Below are 18711 nucleotides of genomic sequence, written 5' to 3' on the forward strand. Positions count from 1 at the left end.
GACATCAAACTGGTTTGTTGTTGGTGGTTTTGATTATAATTTTTTTAAGCTCTGGCTTCTATCTGTCATTACTGTTATATTTCATAACCAGGGAGAAATCTGAATGAAGTTAATACCTGCGGAGTGCGGTGCAGAATATTCATGTACTGTGAACCAGAATGAGGCAAATGTGAATCTTTATTACCAGTGGAGGTTGTTAAATATTTTATTTTCTGTTTGAGACATGCTGTGACACATGAAACTCAATTAGAATATAACTAAACTCCACTCTAAATTATAGATAAATGACAACAAATGAAGGGGAGCAGCTCGAGCTCCCCAGTGCACAGCCTGGGGGAACGAGGGGGACAACTTTGAGAGAAGAGGGCAGCCCCCTCAAGACACCTCCATCTCAGCCAGCAAGCAACAACACAGCAACGTGTTTCCTCTGCAGGGCTGATTTTTGCCCTAAGACATCCTGAAGGAGACCCTCAGGGAAGCAGGATGGATCCCATCTCCCTGCAAACCAGCTCATGCATTCACCTGAAACAGCCTCCTCCCAATGCACCACAAGAACTCCTGAGCCCCCTGTGCCTGGGCTGTGTTTCCTTAAATCTGACTGTGCCTGGCAATAAAAACCACAGCAAAAAAGGAAAGACAGATGCTAAGGAGAAATATATATCAAGGGCCAAAGGCTGCACTGGTGCTGTGTTATGGAAATGCTGGGGTTTTCTATCCCTTGGCTCATCAAAGCCAAGCTAAGGACATGGTCAGGGATGGAAAATTAGGGGCTGAAAGGCCTTTGGGGTTAATTCTGTAATTGCTTGTTCTGGGAGATACTCATCATCACTGGAGAGGTTGCGTGGACTGAGTGAGTTGTAAGTGGCTGCTGCTGGGATCAAGCAGAGCCTCTGAGCAATATCCACAGGGATATTGCTGTGGGTGGACAGAACACACAGGCAGACAGGCATGCTCTTAACCCAGACAGGCATTTTCTCCCTGACCCTGCCAAAGTTCCCAGGCTGCTGGGATTCCCCTCAGTGGCCTTGTAAGAGCATCCAGCAGGAGCACCCGGCAGCAGCATCCCGCAGTGTTGCCATGGAGATCGGGCTCAGGAGGAGCCTGGGTGCTACACTCCTCGGGGGGGCTGCAGGACTCCCGCTGCACTGCAGCCCTTCTCCTTGGCTGTCCTGGGAGATAAAAGGGATTTGGGGACTTCATTAGTGCCACAAGGATCTCAGCCAGAAACGAGCGCAGGATCTGTGCTGGCGATCAAAGCCGAGGCCCTTCATTAGTGGCACTATCCAGGACCATCATTAGCATGTGAGGAGGGAGCCCAGAGCAGCAGGGCAGACCGGAGGATGTGGAGGTGGTGTGGAGAGAGAACAGCACCCTCCTTAGAGGGGTTTTTGCCTGTGCTTCTCAAGTCTCAAAGGACACCGGGCCCTTGCTGTCCCCTCCACCCCACTCCCCTTCGGGGGCTCTGCCAAAGCTCTGCAGTCACAGGGATGCTGACACTGAACCTCTGCCCTGCACTGACCTGGGTTAACCCAGCCGTGCTCAGTGCTTTCCCTCCCCGGGGTGTGTTTCCAGCCTGATTACCTCCTGATTTTGTCTACTATCTCCTTTTGCTCTGCCTCGCTGCCTCTGCCTGCCTGCTCCCAGCACAGGGTCCTCCTCCTCTGCCTCCCTCCTCCCAGACTGGGCCCTTCCTGAGCTCCTCGCCAGTGCTGGCCATAGAAAGCAAAGCAAGAACCTTTCCCCTGCCAGAGTTTAGCCCCTGGCCAAGCCTGCCCATGGGCTGAAAGGTTTCCAAACACCAGGGGGACACCTACTCTTGCCAGGGCACATCCCATCCCCATGGGTTTGCTCCATCAATGCTCAGGCTGCAGCTTCACACTACAACCAGGACCCCTCCAGCACTTCTGTCTTTGTAGACTCCTTCTAAATTAGATTCTTCTCTCTATTACCCCTGCCAACCCCTCAGGAGATGGGAAATAGCTTTATCTCCATCTTTTTCCCCTTCAATTTCTATTTGTTCACCAAAACATGGATTTCCTTTCTTTTCTTAGAGATAAACACACCTGTTCTGGCAGCATCCCAGAGGCAGCACATCCACAGCACGTGGTGGGGGTAGCAGCTCCCACAGCCCTCAGCAGCTGATGGAACCTTCATTCACAGCCACTAAAACACGAGTTTTAAAGCACAAGGTGGTGAGCAAGAGAAGCCAAGAGGTGTAGAAATCTGTGTGCTGTGGGCACCCTGAGCAGGCTCCCAGGAGGGATGAGAGGGGCACCCACGGGAGCAGGGCCTGATCCAAAGGCAAGACCTGAGAGTTGCTCACGCAGCCCCAGAGGGACAGGGATCCCTTGCTCCATCCCATCCCAGCTGAGGCACCATGCCACTGCCATCTGACCAGGGGTGACACCAGTGCCACTGCACCCAGCGCCCTGCCTCTACCCAGGGCCCCGTGACTAATTTGGGACGCAGGGGCCATTTTTAATATGCTGCTATAAATATTCATGGGCTGTCAGCTATGAAAAAGGAGCCTGCCTCGTGCCCTGCTGCCAGGCCAGGAGGCAACACGAGGGAGACCAAGCCCTCAGTGGTGCCACGGGAGCACAGAAACCCCAGAGGTCACCGGGACATCCCCGGTTTCCACACCGCTGTGAGGATGCCCGGTGGGTGCACACCTTGCAGGTGGCCCAAGCCAGCTCGTATCCAAATTGTGGTTGAACATCAAACCGGTTTCCCGGCGGCCCCAGGAGAGCGGGGCAGAGCTCACCGGCACTGGCCCCGGCGGGGGCCGGCTGTCAAAGCCGTGCCTCGGATCCCGCAGAGCCGCAGCTCTCGCCTGTCACGGCAGACCGGATGCACAACCGCGATGAAAGCCTTGTGCTGAGTCGCAGTTCTGCCGTTCTGGCGTGCACCGTGTCGAAATCGATGGCGATGAGGGTGTGGGTTCGGTCGGGCCCGGCTGGAGATGGACGGATGGAGACGAGAGATCTCTATAAGCAGCTCTTTGGAGCATGCAGTTTATTGCAGAGGGCGTGGGTACAGGGGCACTGCTTAGAGCTGCCAGCTGCAGCTCCAAGCAGGCCCAAGGTGTAGGAGAGAGAGAGATGAATCAAGAGTGCTAGAGCAAGAGGCTAAGAGCTAAGAGAGTAAAGAGCAAGAGAGTTACTAAGAGGAGAGCTGAATTAAGAAGAGGAGAGTTACTAAGAGCGTTACTAAGAGAGCGAGGTCCTTGTTACAATACAATAAATCATCTTCTGTAGTGAATATTCTAATTCTCACTAGCCAATCTAGTACAAGGTACAAATCCTATAGCATTTACATACAGCCTATAAGAGTTCTTACATTACCATAGAGTGTTACATTTTAACTTCTAAAAACTACTCCTTGGACCCCTTCTGCTGAGCTAGTAGGGTCTGCTCTGACCCTTGGACCTGTCTGCAAGCAGAGGGTATTGTTCAATCAAGAGAGGATTACCTTCAGCCGGCTATACCATTGTTTTCCAGTTGTTCAGTAACTAAGACTCTATATCTCAAAGATGGCCTTCATTTCGATGTCGCTTATAGTTTTCATATTCCCAAAATCTTTTGTTAGGCAATCATATTTATAAGGCTTTCCTGTTTCATCTTCCCCAACACACCGCCCCAGGGATCGCCCGCCACCCGCTCCCATGTCCCCACCACTCCCTCCCAGCCCCACAGCGCTCAGGCAGCACCGCTGCCCCAGCCCCAAAAACATCATCCCACAGGGACGTGCAACCCCATTTCTGCATTTCTGAATACCTATTGATTCCTCCTTTATTCTCTTCACCCCGTATCGATCCAGTTCAGCTTCTGTGACTCAAACTAAATTAGCTGCCGTTAATCCACGGATAATTGCAGCGAGCCCAGCTCTGCCTGTCCCAGATTCATGGGTGTCAGGGACGGGGAGGAGAGTGCTGGGTCACACAGGGACATTCAGGTTTCTTCTCTGTGGGTAAAAACCCCAAACAAGCCAGCAGGCATCAGCCCAGAGGCACCAGGGAAGTTGCCTCAGGACATCCACGCTGCAGCCAGAAACCTAGTTCCTATGGCTGGGAGCTGCTATTCCAGCGGGAGATTTGGCCCCAAAATCCGGGCATCGCCTCTCAGCTCTGGCTTCCTGCAAGTCTCAGCATTCCTGATGTGGGTTTTAGTTGCAGGTAATATCATGAAATATTGCTACCTGCTCCTGCCAGGCTGCAGCACACAAGGAGTTAATTCCAAATTCCACCCGGCCATGGGGAGAGGAGCAGCCTCAGCCCTCCTGGAGCCTTGGATAAAACCCCAGATGGAAAGCAGAGCCTGTTTCCCTTTGATTAGCAGCCCAGGCTCCCTGGGAGCCCTCAGCATCTCTCGCCTCTAATTTAGCAGCTCACAAAGTGCCGAAGGCAGTGGAGATGCCACTGTCACCTCACCTGCACTGACAGCCTGGCACAGCACCTGGGGACATCCCCACGCTGATGGCAAGGCCATCCCTCCACTGCACTTCTGATTCCTCTGTACACCCCCCTCCCACCCAGGCACCCACAAACCTGCACCTTCCTCCCTGGGCATCCTCCTCCACCCTTCTGTAGAGCCTCCAAAATAAACATTTAATTTTGATTTAATGCAACAGTTACCACAGTCAGTAAATACCAAAACTATATTAAAGGAGGATTAATGGCCATGTAATGGCCAAGTGTCCATTGCATAACCCTTAATTGGTGCCGATGGCCTCCAGCCATCCCTCCCCATCCCTCCCTGCCTTCCCAGCCATGGCAGGCCCTTTACAAATAGATGGGCTTGCTGCAGCTGCCAGGCAGGAATGGGAGACTTCCAAGTGTTCAACTACTCCCAAGCATCGGCCCGTGGGTGCAGAGCCTGTTTGGAGCAGCTGAGCATCGCATGGGGATGATGGTCCCCAAAATACCTTGGCCAGTGCACCTGGAAAAGGCAGCCAGCCTGGGGAGAGCTGTGAGCTCCCCTGCACAGCTCTGGAGCACACAGGGGCTCTGGGAGAGGCCAGGCAGGGCACATGCTCTAGGGCCGTGCAGAGGTGATGTAGGGTTTGGGTAAAAATGGCCAGGACACACTTTCGTGGGAGGGGAAAGCAGCAGCTGAGCCACAGGGGATACCCCCACAGAGTCCCCACAGCACAGCCTGGCTGTGTCCCCTTGGTCCCTGGCACTCATCTGCATGGAAAGTCAGTTTAAAAAGAAAGAAGCACATTTTGAGCAAGTGTCGGCCAGCCTCAGCTGCAAATTCACTTGTCAGGGATATTGGAATTAGTTGGAGCTGGATGGCGTGAACATCTGTGCAAGGCAAATGCTGGGGCAGGGAGGGGTAGCAGGAGCTGCTGAGCCCCCCAGCCCCCTCCACTGCCTGCAGATGCTCCATGGGATGCCAGAGGAGGGTTGGTGCAACCTGACACATACCCCCACCCACCTCCTGCTGCAAGGGGACCGCAGCAAGCACCCCAAATTACCCAGGAGAGGAGGCTGGAATTGAGGGGATTCACCATGGCAGCTTGCTGGCTGCACATTCCCTCTGGGTGAATACTGGAGTTACTGGGCTCAACAGCACAGGAGGGGCTTGGAGGGACTCCTCATACCAGCCCCATAGTTCCTGCCCCCCTGCACCTGCCTGTCATAGGCTCCCCTAATATTTTGGGGCATTATGGAGCCTCTCCATCATTTCAGAGCAACCACTGAGCAGCACTCCCCAACCTCCTCCTGCAGCACCCCCAGCTACCAAAATCTGCCTGCTCATGCCCAAAATAGCCCTCAGGCAAGAGCTAATCAGCCACTCAGGCATAAGCAGATCAGTGCTCAGGTGTTGACTATTTGGCCACCCAAGCATGGGGCAATGGGGTGCTCAGCCGTGCCAGGCCTGGGTGCTCATGTGTGAGTGAACCATGTGCACAGGTTAAAAAACCTCATTATTTTGCCCAGTGTACCTTCTCAAAGGCTGGCATGCCCAAGCTGGACACCTCCATGTGTTTTGGACAGGGATATTGACATTGGAGCAGGGTTGGATCCAGGCTTGGGACACCCTTCTCCATCCCCCCTCTCCCACAGATGCAGCATCCCCCACAACAAACAGCGTTCAAAGCCCATTTCCCATTGATGTCACATCAATGCCACAGGAGATAAAAGCTGAGAAATCCAGAACCAGTGCTGGGTTTTCCAGGGAATATTAATTAGAGGGAAAGCCTCATTAGTGCTGCTGGCGCTGCCTCCCCCTCACCCCACGTGTCCTGGACCCCCCAAAGGGGCATGGTGGGTGTCCCATGCCTTGGTGGTCTGAGCAATGGGGTGCCCTACACATGCCCCAATGTAAGTGTTAAATGTTAAAGAAGGTGTTTAAATTAAAAAGACACCAAGGGAAAACCTGTTTCTCCCCATCCACAGCTGCTGGGGCTCCCAGGCGAGCCCGGAGTCCTGGGCAGGAGGAAGCCCCCTGTGCCCTCTGGAGCAGCCTGACGGCAAACCCAAGTGGTCGTGGGCAAAAAGCAGCACATCAATGATGTGATGTGTTTTTGGAGAGCTTTTTTGACAGCTCTGCAGCTGGAAAGGAGCAGAGGGAGTACAGGATGCTGCCTCCAGCCACCCTGATGGAGAAAGCCCTCGCATCTGCCACCAAAGGGAATGTGGGAAGGGATCAGGAAAACAGACACTCTGAAGTGGCACAGGACCCCTGAGCCCGGAGATCCCTTTCCACCATCCTCCTGAGAGCCTGGGCAGGCTGGGCAGCACCCACCAGCCCTGTCTCCTGGTAACTGCCCCAGAAAAGAATCCTCGCAGCAAAACAGCATTTGCCGTGAAATCGGAGGGTTGGTGACAGGAAAGGGATGACAGAACAGGACAGGAAGCACCAGTGGGAGGGTTTAACCATGGCCACCAGAGGAGCAGCACCCCTGGGTGCCCCAGCACCGAGCCTGGCCAAGGGGTACCAAGGGGTCCAGAAGGGGGGCTGCAGTAGAACTCAAGCAAAGCCACCCCTGCTAAGGCCATAAAGCCCAGAGGTGGCTCTGGGGACAGGCAGAGTGTGGGAAGCACAGAACATGGCCAGCAGCCCCCAGGGACAGCAGCAAGGCAGAGGCACCGGGAGGACAGAGGTGCCACAACAGCAGTTATTCATCAACAATAACTTCTCATTCTTTTTTGTTGTGTTTATTTTTTACTGAGAGGTGAACCCAATTCCTCCTGACAGAGGTTCACAGCAAAGCTCTGCCTGGGGGCTGCTCACAGAGATGCCAACAAGCAACATGGTGTGGGAGGAAAGGACCCTGCGTCTGTGCCACAGGGGGCTGGTGGGCACCAAAAGGGGCTCAGCACGTCACCCCAGCCCCATCCCACCCTGGGGACAGCAGGCATTGTGGCATCTGAGACATGTGGGCTTCCACACTGGCACTCAGCACCAGCCCTGCTCTCCCGGCAGACACAAACCAACTCGCCCTGAGCACTCCTGAGGATGGGTGTCAAATCAATCCCCGCAGCAGAGATGCCAAGTTAAAAAAAAAAAAGGCAAAAAACCCCAGAGGAAAGCAGGCAGCCATCTGCCAAACCAGCAATTTTCAGCTGGATTTCCAGAAACACTTCAGCTTTTAAAAGCAAGAGAAGAGAGAAAACAAAATCCCTCCTCTTCCACAAGCATAGAAAGCATTCAGATGAAGTGCAAAATTCCAATTTGACTTCAAAGGCATTTCTCCTGGCTAGTTACCCCCAAATCCTGGCACAACCCACTGGAAAGACAGTGGGCAGTGCCATTTTGCTGCCAGGTGACAGTACCCAGCCAGCTGAGATGTGGGGTGCCGTGCTGGGGGAGCCCAGGGTGTCAGAGGGATGCTGAAAACCTGGTACTCACCCATTTGGAAGCAGGGAGGACAAGGAGGGAAGGTGGGGGGGAAAGGGAGAATAAAGCTTTCATCAGTTGTAATCAGCAGGTTTTTCTCATGCACTATATATTAAGTTAATGTATGTTACAATCTCCTCTGTAATGGAAAAATACCACAGCTGTCGTAGCCAGTAATGCTTTCAAGAGCACTTGACTCCCAAGTCATCCAGGTGCTTTTGACAGTGTTACCCTGGGTTGCTATAGGAACCCTAACAGTTTTCCCATCTGACTTCTCCATTAACACCGGGATTTATATTTAATTTGTTTTCCTTTTCCCCAGCAAGAAGAGGCAAGAAGCAAGTGTGAGTGCAGGGGCAGGAGTTGCTCCTCAGTGGGTGTCTCCTGACCATGCCAAAAACAGCACCCAGGACCACAGTCAGTTGTGCTGAGATGCTGCTGGAGCACGAGTGCAAGCAGACACCAACCTGCTGCAGGTGGGGAAGGGCACAGCCCCACTGCACTGCTAGGAACCATCTGGGATGGCAATCAGGGTGCCTCTACTATGGGGTTCTCCCATCTTCCCAAGCCAGTCTGTCCCCTTCTTGCCTTCCTGCGGGCAGCAGGACTGAGGGGCTCATGGGCTGAGCATCCCACGCAGCTCCTGGACAGAGGTGACAGGCAGGGAGCAGGTAAAGTTGCTGCAGATGTAGGCGGTGGCTTTCCCATCCTTCCTCTCCAGGGATGAAAGGAAAGGCAGCTGGCGGTAGAGGAACCCAGCGCTGTCTCCATCTGCGACCATCAGCACCTGCCCGGAGAAGGAGCTGTGAGAGCCAGAGAGCACAGCCAGCACCAGCCAGCTGGTCCTTCCTGCCCCACTGACACGCTGAGGGCTAGCAGTGTCCCCCCACACTCTCCCCAAAATGGGGAGAGGACGGGGAGTTGAAGGGACCCACTCCAGCCCTCTGCCAGGGTCCCCCACTGGTCACATCCCTTTAATGCCAGGGCAGGAAGAAGCGTGATGGAGATGTGGCAGCTTGCCTCCCTTAACCACTGGACACTTGGCAGCCAGGATGAAGCACAGGGATCAGCACATCCCAGCATAGCCAGCTCCTTGGGGACACCTGCCCAGCCCAGGGACAGCCCCAGGAAGAGCTGCAGCACTGCCCCACCCCACCTGCAGCTCATCCTCCTGCCCTCCCCACGCTTCCCAAAACTCAGGCAGCAATGAGCAGTGGGTCAGGGGCTCTCCCAGCTCACACGGCAGCACCAGCCAGGGGTGATGACCGGGCTGCCAGGATAATTAGCTCTTCTGAAAGGAAAAATGTTTGTTAAAGCCTCAGGGCTTGCAGGCTAATCAGGAGAAAGGCCAGGAGCTGTCAGCAAGCCTCCTGCCGACACAGATGCAAAGGGTGAGCAAAGGTTTGGCCCTTCCCAAGGCACAGGGGAACATCCTGCTGCTGGAGCACACAGCTCTCCCTTGCCCACCCCAATCCCAGCCCTGCATGTGCCTGCCGAGCACGGACACACGAGCAACACGTCCCTGCTACTCACACCACTGCCACCAAGGGATGCTGACACCAAATGCTGCCTCTCACAGCACACATCTCCCACCACAGCATCCTCTACACCAGGGCCAGCAGAAGACCCAGCACCGACGTCCAGAGACACCCACACAGCTTCACTCATGCCTGGCAGGGGCTGCCCTTGTGTCCCATGGGGGGCATCACATCCCAAGTCCCTGCCCCAGATAGTGGCTGCTGCAGTCCTGTCCCGTCCCCCATCACCCCACATCTGCTTGACCCAGCTCTGGCTCAGCCTGTCTCCCTGCCTGCCTTCTGCTCCCCCCCCCACCCCCAAACTTCCTCCCCCTTCGCCTTTGTCTGGAATTAATTCCAGGAGTGATTAATTACCAATTCATGTCCAATCTGAAATTCATTATTCATTTTTCTCACAAGCTCCCCAAGGTCCTCTCACGGGGCCAGGATGAAGGCGAGCGGCAGGCGAGCGCTCTGCAGCCAAGGAGATAATGGGATCCTTCATAATTACCCTGAAGACCATTAAGAGGGCAGGGATCTATACCAGGAGCTGGGATCCAGCCCCAGAGCAGGGACCCAACCCTCTCTGCTCCCAGCACCAGGACACCCTGGGAACAGCTATCAGCATCACCCCCACTTGCATCCCCACAGAGCTGCTTGCAGCAAGGGGCTCCTCCAGACCCAGGGTCCATTTAAAATCACAACCTCAATGCCATTTTATCATCGGCATCTCGTTACAGCAAGGATTTCAGGGTGAGGTTTGTAAGGAATTAATTACGGGAACGACCTAATTAATTGTGTTCCTGCACGCAAGCCTGGCCCCCAGCACCCTGCTGGCACGGAGGGAGTGGGGGCGCAGGGGACACAGGGATGTTCCCTCAACTCCTTGGCAAAGGCAATTCCCAAACCAGCCACGTCCCTAGAGCAGGTGAACCAGGGCTGCTCTGCTTAGGGCAGCTTCCCTTGGTGGGGAAGGAGATCTGGGGAGCAGCTGGAGAGGGATAGAGGCAGGTGGGAACAGGAGCATGCTTGTGTCTGTGTGATGCAGCCTGGAAAGAGGGACGGCTGCTGGGAGGCAATGGGCTGCTCCCAAAGGTAGTGCAACTCTCTGAGAAGTGGGATTCTCCCCCCTTCCTCCCATCAGCCCTGCGAGGTGAGGAGCCATTGCTACTGGCCAGAGATGAGGCTCCTACCACTCCTGCACACTCATGCTCGGAGAAGGGGAGATATGTGTCCACAGCTCTTCTAAGGGAGAGCTTTTCCCTCCTGCCACAATTCTTCATGCAGGAAACAAACCCAAGCTGGAATAGCTTCAGCTGCATCCCATCATTGCAGCATGAGGAACACACAAGGGGCAAGCAGGGCTAGACTCCCACCCTGCCTGCTGCCAGCCTCCAGCTGCAGCCTCTCGCATGCCCCTCCAAGCAGCCCTGGGCAGGCACGACCACAGCTTCACTCCCCCATGGAAATATCCATCCAGAATACCCAGCCCTCATTTTCCTCCCTTCCCCAAGGAATGCAAAGGCTTGGGGGCAAAAGACCCTCCCCTGGGGAAGGAGCATCCCCACCAGCCAGGCTTGTTACCAGCTTGGCAGGAGGGAGCCAGACTGCAGGGAAGGAGAGGACATGGCCGTGTATTTGTTCTGCTCCAGACCCCAAAGCTGCCGGTGTGGGTTCAGGGGACCAAGGGCTGAACCAGCTGGAGCAGAGGGTTGTTAACAGTGGTGCTGAGCTCCTGCAAACTGGGTCACCCAGTGTAATCCTCCAAAGGGACAGAGGAAGAGTGTGGAAACAGAGGACTCGCACACAAAAGAGGGACCTGCATGGAATCAGGGAGCTGCTGGACAGGTGATGGCAGAGGAAGGACAAGGAGCTGTGTGTCCTACTCATGCTCCTGGGAATGTGTCCCTCCTCCAGTGCTGGCATTAAACACTGCTGGGCACACAGGCAGAGGGTCAGGGGTGACACCCCTGTGGGCTGAGCCAATGTGAGAACAGAGCAGAGGATCCTGTGCTGATGGCTCAGCCCTCCCCAGTTCATCCTAACTGGTGTTACAGGGGGAAAGTGATGCTTTGGCCTCAGCTCCCCACATACTGAGACTGAAAACACCAGTCCCTGGCACCAGGACCCAACAGCCAGGGATGAATCCAGTCCAAACACTGAGCCCCCTCACTCACAGCCCAGTCCTATTTCCCTCAGCTCCACAGCTTTGCTGAGGTCAAAGCCATTATCCCCAAGGCAGGGACACTGCCCACCAAACCCGATGGGCACCAGCTGCTGTGCTGCCCTTCCCTGCCAGCTCCAGATGCAGCCAGCAACTCCAGCCCCTCTGTGGGATGCACTGACACATCTCAAAGCAGGGATAAGGACAAGCAGAGCCAGGCAGGAACCCCAATACACAGCAACAGCTGCTAAATGGGAGAAAAGCTTTGGGAAAAGCCAGCCTCTCCCAGCTGGTGGTACCCAGAACTGGAGTGAGGCACTGCCTCATCCCTTCCAAGGATGCAAAGGTATCCCCAGGCAGCAGGTGACCCAGACACTGACTGGACCTGCACAGGACATGACACATCCACACTGGGCATGACACATTCACACAGGAATGAAAGGTTCCCTTGGGAAAGCACTGGGCTCAGGCTGAGAGCAGTGCAAACAGCCAGCAGCAATAACAGCCACTGCTGCAGCCACTTCTGGGCTGGGCTGCCCATGCTCTGTGCAGGGGCTCAGCCCTGGCCCTGCTGGCTGTGCTTAGATACAAAAAGGACAGGATACTTCCCAGAAGAGAGGCAGAACAGAGGAGGAGGACAGAAGCAACAGCTGCACTGGGAGAAAGGATGCAGCACCAGCAGTGCAGGCAGCAGAGGCCAGGGAAGGGCTGGCAGGCAGGGGGCACCTCTACCTTGTTTGGGCTGAAGACAGAGCGGACACAGTGCAGCATCTCTTTGGTATCTTCTCCTTGGGGGTCCCCACAGATGACGACCTGTCCAGGGGGAGGGTGGGTGGCAGAAGGGAGAAAACAGAGCTGTGACTGCACCCACACCACTGCCAGCCCCGCTCCCTACAGCAGGTCCTGCAGGGGACACTGAGCCCCAGCCCATACCTGTTTGAGGGTGTGATGGAAGACAGCGGTGGCCCGGGCCATCTCTGGCAGGGTTATTGGGATCTTCTGCAGCCTCTCTGAGAAGGCAGCCAAGATCTTCCCAGCTTTTTCCACCCAGTCCATATGACCAGAGTAACAAGCTGCTCGGAGCAGGTTTGTGACAGTGACAGAGTTGGGGGTGGGCTCTGCTCCATCTTGGTCTGCAAGGGACAACAGCTGCCATCAGCCCAGTGCCTCACCACCCCACAGCCCTGTCCTCCCACACCACGACCCAAGGAAAGCACGGCCAGGTCCCTGAGCTCACCATCCTTGAGACGCAGGAGCAGGGAGGGATCGCCAGCCTCGGTGGAGAAATAAGCAAAGCCTTTAGGGTCCCAGAAGAGCTTGTCTTGCATGTGCTGGAGATGCAGGGCCCACTCCAGCCAGCCCTGCTCCAGTGACGCTTCATACAGGTCAAAGAGTGCCTGGATGACAAAGACATAGTCTTCCAGGAAGCCCTGGATGGGCACAGCACTGCAGTGGCAGACAGGGAAGGACAATCAGAATCTCTAAACTGAGCAGGTTGGAAAGTTCTCCAACCCAGCAAAGCCCTGCTTACTGGTCTCTGCTACCCAAGGAGATGCCACCAAGCAAAGCAGTGGCTGTGCCATCACACAGCTCAGCCCCAGGGTTCTGTACAGGAGGGAAAGGCAGGGGAAGACACTTGCCAGCATGAAAGATGAGGAACAGGAAAAGGTTTTGACCTCAATTCCTCCTCACTTGCTGGGGGACACTAATCCTTCCTAAACTGCACCAGAGCTCTGTACGAAACAAACAGCCTCTCTCCCTCCCAGTTCAGTCCTGCCTGGAAGAGAGGACAGGGACTGCTAGGGGTTTGGGCAGCACCTGCAGGTGGCCAGTCAAGTCTGTGGACTCTCTGACACTCACCTCTGCTCCACTGAGTTGTCCTTGCCCCGGTAGCAGCTCCGCAGCAGCCTCCCGCTGTCAGGGTCGAAAAGGTGTGTCCGCAGAAAGGCAGCTGCCTGTGCAGCCCTGCTCACATATCCCTGCTCAGCCAGGGCAGCCCCAGCCTGGGCAAAGCCTGAGATCATCAGCCCTGCAGAGGCAGAGACACCGGTACAGGTCAGGGAGGGCACACAGAACTAGTGAGAGGGTCACTGTCAGTCCTTTGAAGGATGGTCAAGATGAAATTAGTCTCCCTGATGCCAGCAGGTCTCAGCTCTTCTGCTCAGTTCAAATCACTAACAAAGTCACTTGCTGTCACCAAAGTGACAGGCAGAGTATTGTAAGGCCAGCAAGAGCTGAGCCCTCACTTGTGGGCAGATACAGGGCTCAAGACTATTCCAGTTTGCAGGGTAACTCCAGCCCATGCCAGCTCCAGACCCAAACACCCAGGAATTTACTGCTGGGAACAGCGCCTGGGGTCCTGCAGTTATTCCCTGTGGCAGGACACCCAGACAGACACAGAGCTGTGATACCCCACCCATGCAGCAGTAGGGATGGGCTCTGTGCCCACCAGGGTCCTGAGTCCCCAACTCAGTCCCATTCCCCGCAGCCCAGCCAGAGGAGCTGGACTGAGCCAGGGGAAGAGTTCTGCTGCTCTCTGCTGGCAGCTGGGGAGGGAAATAAAGCCGGAACAGTATCCTGATGCTCCCAAGCCTTGCAGGTGTGGGGCTCCCTCCACACAGCCTACCCAATGCTTCTGTGGGAGCTCTCCAGTCCCAGCAGGATCTGTTGCTACCAGGCCCTGGTGGGGGTCCAGCCAAGGCCCGTGCCCCCAGAGCAGAGCCACCTCTCACCATTCCACGCCGCCAGCATCTTGGTGTCCAGGTGTGGCCGCGGGCGCTGCGCCCGGGCCGAGGACAGTCTCTGGTGGCATTCCTGCAGGAGGGCACTCAGCCGGCCCGGCTCCAGCCCGAACCGGGCTGCCGTCAGCTCCGGGGAGCAGCGGGCAATGAGGACGTTCTTGCCCTTCAGCTCCTGATGAGGGTCCTGAAGGGAGAGGGAGACACGTTCTGTGAATGCCATCGGGCTTGGGAGGTGTTGGACTCTGAGTGTTTTGGGGCTGCTCTGCCATCCCTCCATGCCTGTGGATGCAGGTCCCTCACCAGTGCTCCTGGCACCGGGCAAGTCTCTGCTCCCCCTCACCTTCATGGGGTCCACATTGCCAGCCTCTTCCACTCCGTAGTGGTGCATGAAGACATCTCCCAAGGTTGTCCCCTCTGTGGCCCCCTCAACAGGGTCAGGAAGGAGAGCCCGGAGCTCCTCAGCTGTCCACACACAGAAAGCTCCTTCTCGCTTCTCTCCAGATGTGGTGGTTGGGTAGGAATCTGCATCTTCTGCACTATAGAAACCTCCTGCCTAGGAAAAAAGCAACAGATAGACCCTCCAGCACCAGGACAGCACTTTCAGCCAGCTCCCCATCACTGCAGGGCTGGCAGTCTGGCTAATGAGCCGCAGCAGTGCTCCAGACTGAGCTCAGCTGGGAGGGAAGGCAGGGAAAAACAGCCCCGAGCCACATGTCAGAGCAGGGTAAGCAGCTCCCTTTGGCTCAGCTCAGGGAAGAATCTACCTGGTCACTCAGGTCCCGTGAGACATAGAGCAGAATGTCTCGGACAACATCAGCAAAGAATTCATCACCAGAGATCTGAGGGAGGCACGGAGTGAACATCAGTGTTACAAGGGCAGGGGTGAGGCAAAAGACACAGCAAGGTAGGGTGAGAGATTTCAATTTGAAGAGTTAGCAAAGGAGCATTTGAAAGTCCAAGGATTTTAAATGTGGAATGGATTCAGAGTAAGACCTTCAACAGAAATCTACTATCAGTGAATAACTGCTTATCTACAAAGGGCAGTGGAGAGCAATGCTGGAGTTAACCCGAGGTCAGAGACAGCAGCATTGTTTGCTGACTTGCAAAAACCAGCCCAAAGGCTGTTCCCTTCCCCATTATGCTCAAAGCCCCGGGGCTACACTGTCACTGGTTTGTGCAGCACTTGTGGATAAACACCAGGAGATGAAGAGGAGCGCTGGATTGCTCCATGCCCATGGAATGGGCAGTATCTTGGGGAACAGGCTTTGAAGCTGCTCCCCAAATCAGACCTGTCCTGCCCAGCCTGCAGGAGTGGGAGCCCCACAGAGGGATGCCAGAGCTGTACCTGGAAGGCTCTGCTGTACATGGCTGCCAGCTGCCCCTGGTCGTAGAGCATCTTCTCAAAGTGAGGGACATGCCAGTGCTGGTCAGTGGAGTAGCGGTGAAACCCCTGCAGAGACCATGTGAACACATCTCTACCCCACATCTCCACCCCACACCTCCTGGGCATGGCAGGGGCTTACCCCCAAGGATTTACTCCTACCTGACCAATGTGGTCATGGATGCCCCCATGGGCCATCATCTTGAGGGTGTGCAGAGCCATCTGCAGTGCCCGAGCACCTTCTGGAGTTGTTCGGTGCAGGGCCCAGTACGTGAACAGGAAATTCAAATTGACTGGAACACAGGGAAAAAACGGAAGGCTGTGGGGTGGGCTCTGCCCCCACAGCACTGTCTGCCCCACAGCAGGTCTCAGCAGCAGAGACAAGACTGACCTGGGGTGGGGAACTTTGGGGATTTGGAAAAGCCACCATAGTCCTCATCATAGGATCTGGAGAGCTGCTGGAAACAGGTGTCCATCACCTCTTTGGGTGGTGGGGGCAACTCCTGGCCCTGCACACGGATCTCAGATGTGTGTTTCAATGCTTCCAGAATCCTCTGGCTGCTCTCCAACAGGGCATCTTTGTTCTCCTTCCACTAAGATGCAAAGGGAAAAAGATGGTTCTTCTTCTTGCCTTGCACCAGTCCAAACCACACCTTGAGTTCTCAATCACCCTCCCCAAATCAGCTCAAACCCACCTCTAACCCAGCCAAAGCTCTGGCTTGTTCTCTGGGCTACTCTTCCTCACAACTGAATCTCCTAACTCAGTCACCCTTCAAGCCCAGAGCAATTTCCCTGTGCCCGCCTTGGTTTAGCCCTGCCTGCTACACCATTCCTGCCCCGCACCTGCTCTGCGATCCGCAGCAGCACAGTCCGAAAGCCGACACGATGAACTCCATCCTCAGGAGGGAAATACGTCCCCCCAGCAAAGGGCTTGAGGTCTGGGGTCAGCCAGACACTCATGGGCCAACCACCTCCACCACTGGTGGCCTGAAAGACAAATCGTGTGTGCACCAAGGTCACGCAAGAAGCACCTGCAGCGTGCTCTTCCAGCACATCCCAGAGCCTGTGTGCTTCTCTCCACCCCTGTGACCCATCCAGACCACCCCACATACTGGTTCCTCTTGCCTGAGGAACATGACAACAAACAGCACCCTGAAGGAGCCAGTCAAAGCCTCCTGGGCCCCACCTGTGCCTCCCTCACCTGCACGAAGGTCATGTACACTTTGTCCACATCTGGCCGCTCCTCACGATCCACTTTGATGCACACAAAGTGCTCATTCATGATCTCCCCGATCTCCTTGCTCTTGAAGGACTCCTCCTCCATGACATGGCACCAGTGGCAGGTGGAGTAGCCAACTGCAAACAAGCTCAGGTGAGTGAGGAATGGTCCTTTGCAAGGAGCAGGAAACACCTGATGGGGAGAACACTCAGAGCTGGGGAGCCTTGCTACGGGCAACAGCTGCTGCCTCCCTGGAGAAGAGATGGAGGAAAAAATCCTCCTGGACTCTCCAGCTTTTGTTCCTAAAAGCTGGCCAAGGACTCTGGTCCTGGATGTAGCCCATTTTCAGAGAGAGCTACTCCAGCACGTGGCACTCTCATCCACATCTACATGGCTACTCACACACCAGCTCAGGATGCAGCTCAGCTTATCTGATCATCTACTGAACAACACGTGGGAACACAAAATATATCTTGTTTCTGGTTACCTGACAGGAATATCAGCTTGTTTTCTATCTTTGCTTTATCAAAGGCTTCCTGACCCCAAGGGTACCTGTGGGGGGAAGACAAAAGTCCCTCAGCCCCCACGGGCACAGGGAGAGGAGGACGAGGAGGAGGAGAAAAGGCTCCCATTGTTCTCACCAGTCCACAGGGTTGTGGGCGTGCTGCAGGAGGTACGGGGACTTTTCGTTAATCAGGCGGTTGGTGTGACGAGGGACGCTGGGGGGGCCGGCTGTCCCCGCCGTGGCCATGGCTGCGACTCCCGCTAGAAATGTGCACCTGTGACACCAAACAAGCTCAGGGGTTCCCGGCTCACCTCAACAAAGCTCAGCCTCTGGACAGAGCCAGGACAGCCCAAAGCAGCAGCAGCAGCAGCACCACCCCAGGTCCTGCCGTGCCCCAGGACAGGATGCTGCTCCCCACTATTCACTCCCCACACCGAGGGAACCATTCTCAGCCCCAGCCCCGGGTGCCTCTGCTGGGTCTCAGTCCACCCCAATCCCCCCCCAGGAGCTTACAAGTCCTTCCCACTCACTGGAGGCTCAGAGGGGGTTGTTCTCCAGTTCGGCACACCCCACCCACGGTGCGGTGAAGGGGGCACGCTCAACAGCTGGGAGCGCAGGAGCAGCACCTGTGGGGCCTGACCTGCGTGTCCTCAGAGAGAACGATCCCATCCCGGGCCGTGGGTGCGGGCAGGGGGACACAGGCTCTTTATGGTGAGGGGAGTGAGGGGCAGGAGGGGAGCAGGGAGACCCCTCTGCTGCCGGGCAGATGCAGGGCCTGGGTGTGGGGATGCAAGAGGGATGCAGGGCTGGGATGCAGGAGTTGCGAAAGGGGAGCAGAACGGGGGAACAGAGTATGTAAAGCGGTGCAGGGGCTGCGGGAGTGCGAGGAGGATTTAGGGAGGATACAGAGGGATATGGGGAGGGTGTTGGGGAAAGCAGGAAAAGTGCACGGGCGCGGAAAGGCTTTAGGAGGGACTCAGGAAGGTGCAGGGAGGATCTAGAGGATATGCAGGAGGGGTACCGGGCGTTGCAGGAGAATTATGGGGATGCGGGGGGCACAGGAGAGGTGCGGGGAGGATTTGCGGGCTGGCGGGGCACGCAGCCACCGCGCCCGGGGCCGGACCCGCCCCCCCGGCCCCTCCGGTACCTGCGGGCGCAGCGCAGCGGCGCCGCCAACATGGCGGCTGCTCCCCGGGCCCGCCCCGGCGCGGGCCTGGCCCCGCCCCCAGCGCCACCGCCCTCTCTCGTCACCGATATGGCCCCGCCCCCTGAGCCGCCTTCGCTCCAATCACCGGCCCCGCCGCGGCCCCGGCCCCGCCCCCTGAGCCGCCCTCCCT

General features: G+C 56.1%; 1 protein-coding gene across 7 annotated transcripts; it reads right to left on the bottom strand.

The window, feature by feature from the left end:
• Window positions 1-176: 176 nt before the first annotated feature.
• SPATA20 (spermatogenesis associated 20) lies at window positions 177-18582 on the bottom strand. Of its 7 annotated transcripts, none has more exons than XM_069032221.1 (19): window positions 18522-18582; window positions 17511-17634; window positions 17357-17421; window positions 16852-17006; window positions 16494-16637; window positions 16042-16243; window positions 15813-15943; window positions 15615-15719; window positions 15034-15108; window positions 14610-14822; window positions 14261-14453; window positions 13389-13557; window positions 12766-12974; window positions 12462-12661; window positions 12261-12341; window positions 8315-8634; window positions 2765-2956; window positions 2064-2163; window positions 177-1169 (listed from the first exon to the last, which is right to left on the bottom strand). In XM_069032221.1, exons 2-16 carry the CDS (start codon window positions 17618-17620, stop codon window positions 8464-8466), a joined length of 2223 nt encoding a protein of 740 aa, XP_068888322.1. In that variant the 5' UTR covers window positions 17621-17634; window positions 18522-18582; the 3' UTR covers window positions 177-1169; window positions 2064-2163; window positions 2765-2956; window positions 8315-8463. The 7 variants fall into 7 exon arrangements, with proteins under 7 accessions (XP_068888322.1, XP_068888320.1, XP_068888321.1 ...); XM_069032219.1 differs by having other exon boundaries at window positions 17511-17648; window positions 18522-18566; XM_069032220.1 differs by lacking the exon at window positions 18522-18582 and adding an exon at window positions 17905-18511 and having other exon boundaries at window positions 17511-17648.
• Window positions 18583-18711: the final 129 nt, after the last annotated feature.

The sequence above is a fragment of the Aphelocoma coerulescens genome, chromosome 18 (assembly GCF_041296385.1).
Source record: "Aphelocoma coerulescens isolate FSJ_1873_10779 chromosome 18, UR_Acoe_1.0, whole genome shotgun sequence".
Taxonomy (NCBI): domain Eukaryota; kingdom Metazoa; phylum Chordata; class Aves; order Passeriformes; family Corvidae; genus Aphelocoma; species Aphelocoma coerulescens.

Bases quoted from the DNA above. Each gene is read 5' to 3' on its own strand.
- SPATA20 (XM_069032219.1), bottom strand. From the start codon at position 18,553: ATGTTGGCGGCGCCGCTGCGCTGCGCCCGCAG. The intron at 12,662-12,765 runs GTGAGCTCAGGG...TGTCCCTTGCAG, and splicing joins GCTCCTGCGTCTCAAGGATG to ACCAAGATGGAGCAGAGCCC. The intron at 12,342-12,461 runs GTATGGGCTGGG...CCCCCTGGACAG, and splicing joins TCCATCACACCCTCAAACAG to GTCGTCATCTGTGGGGACCC.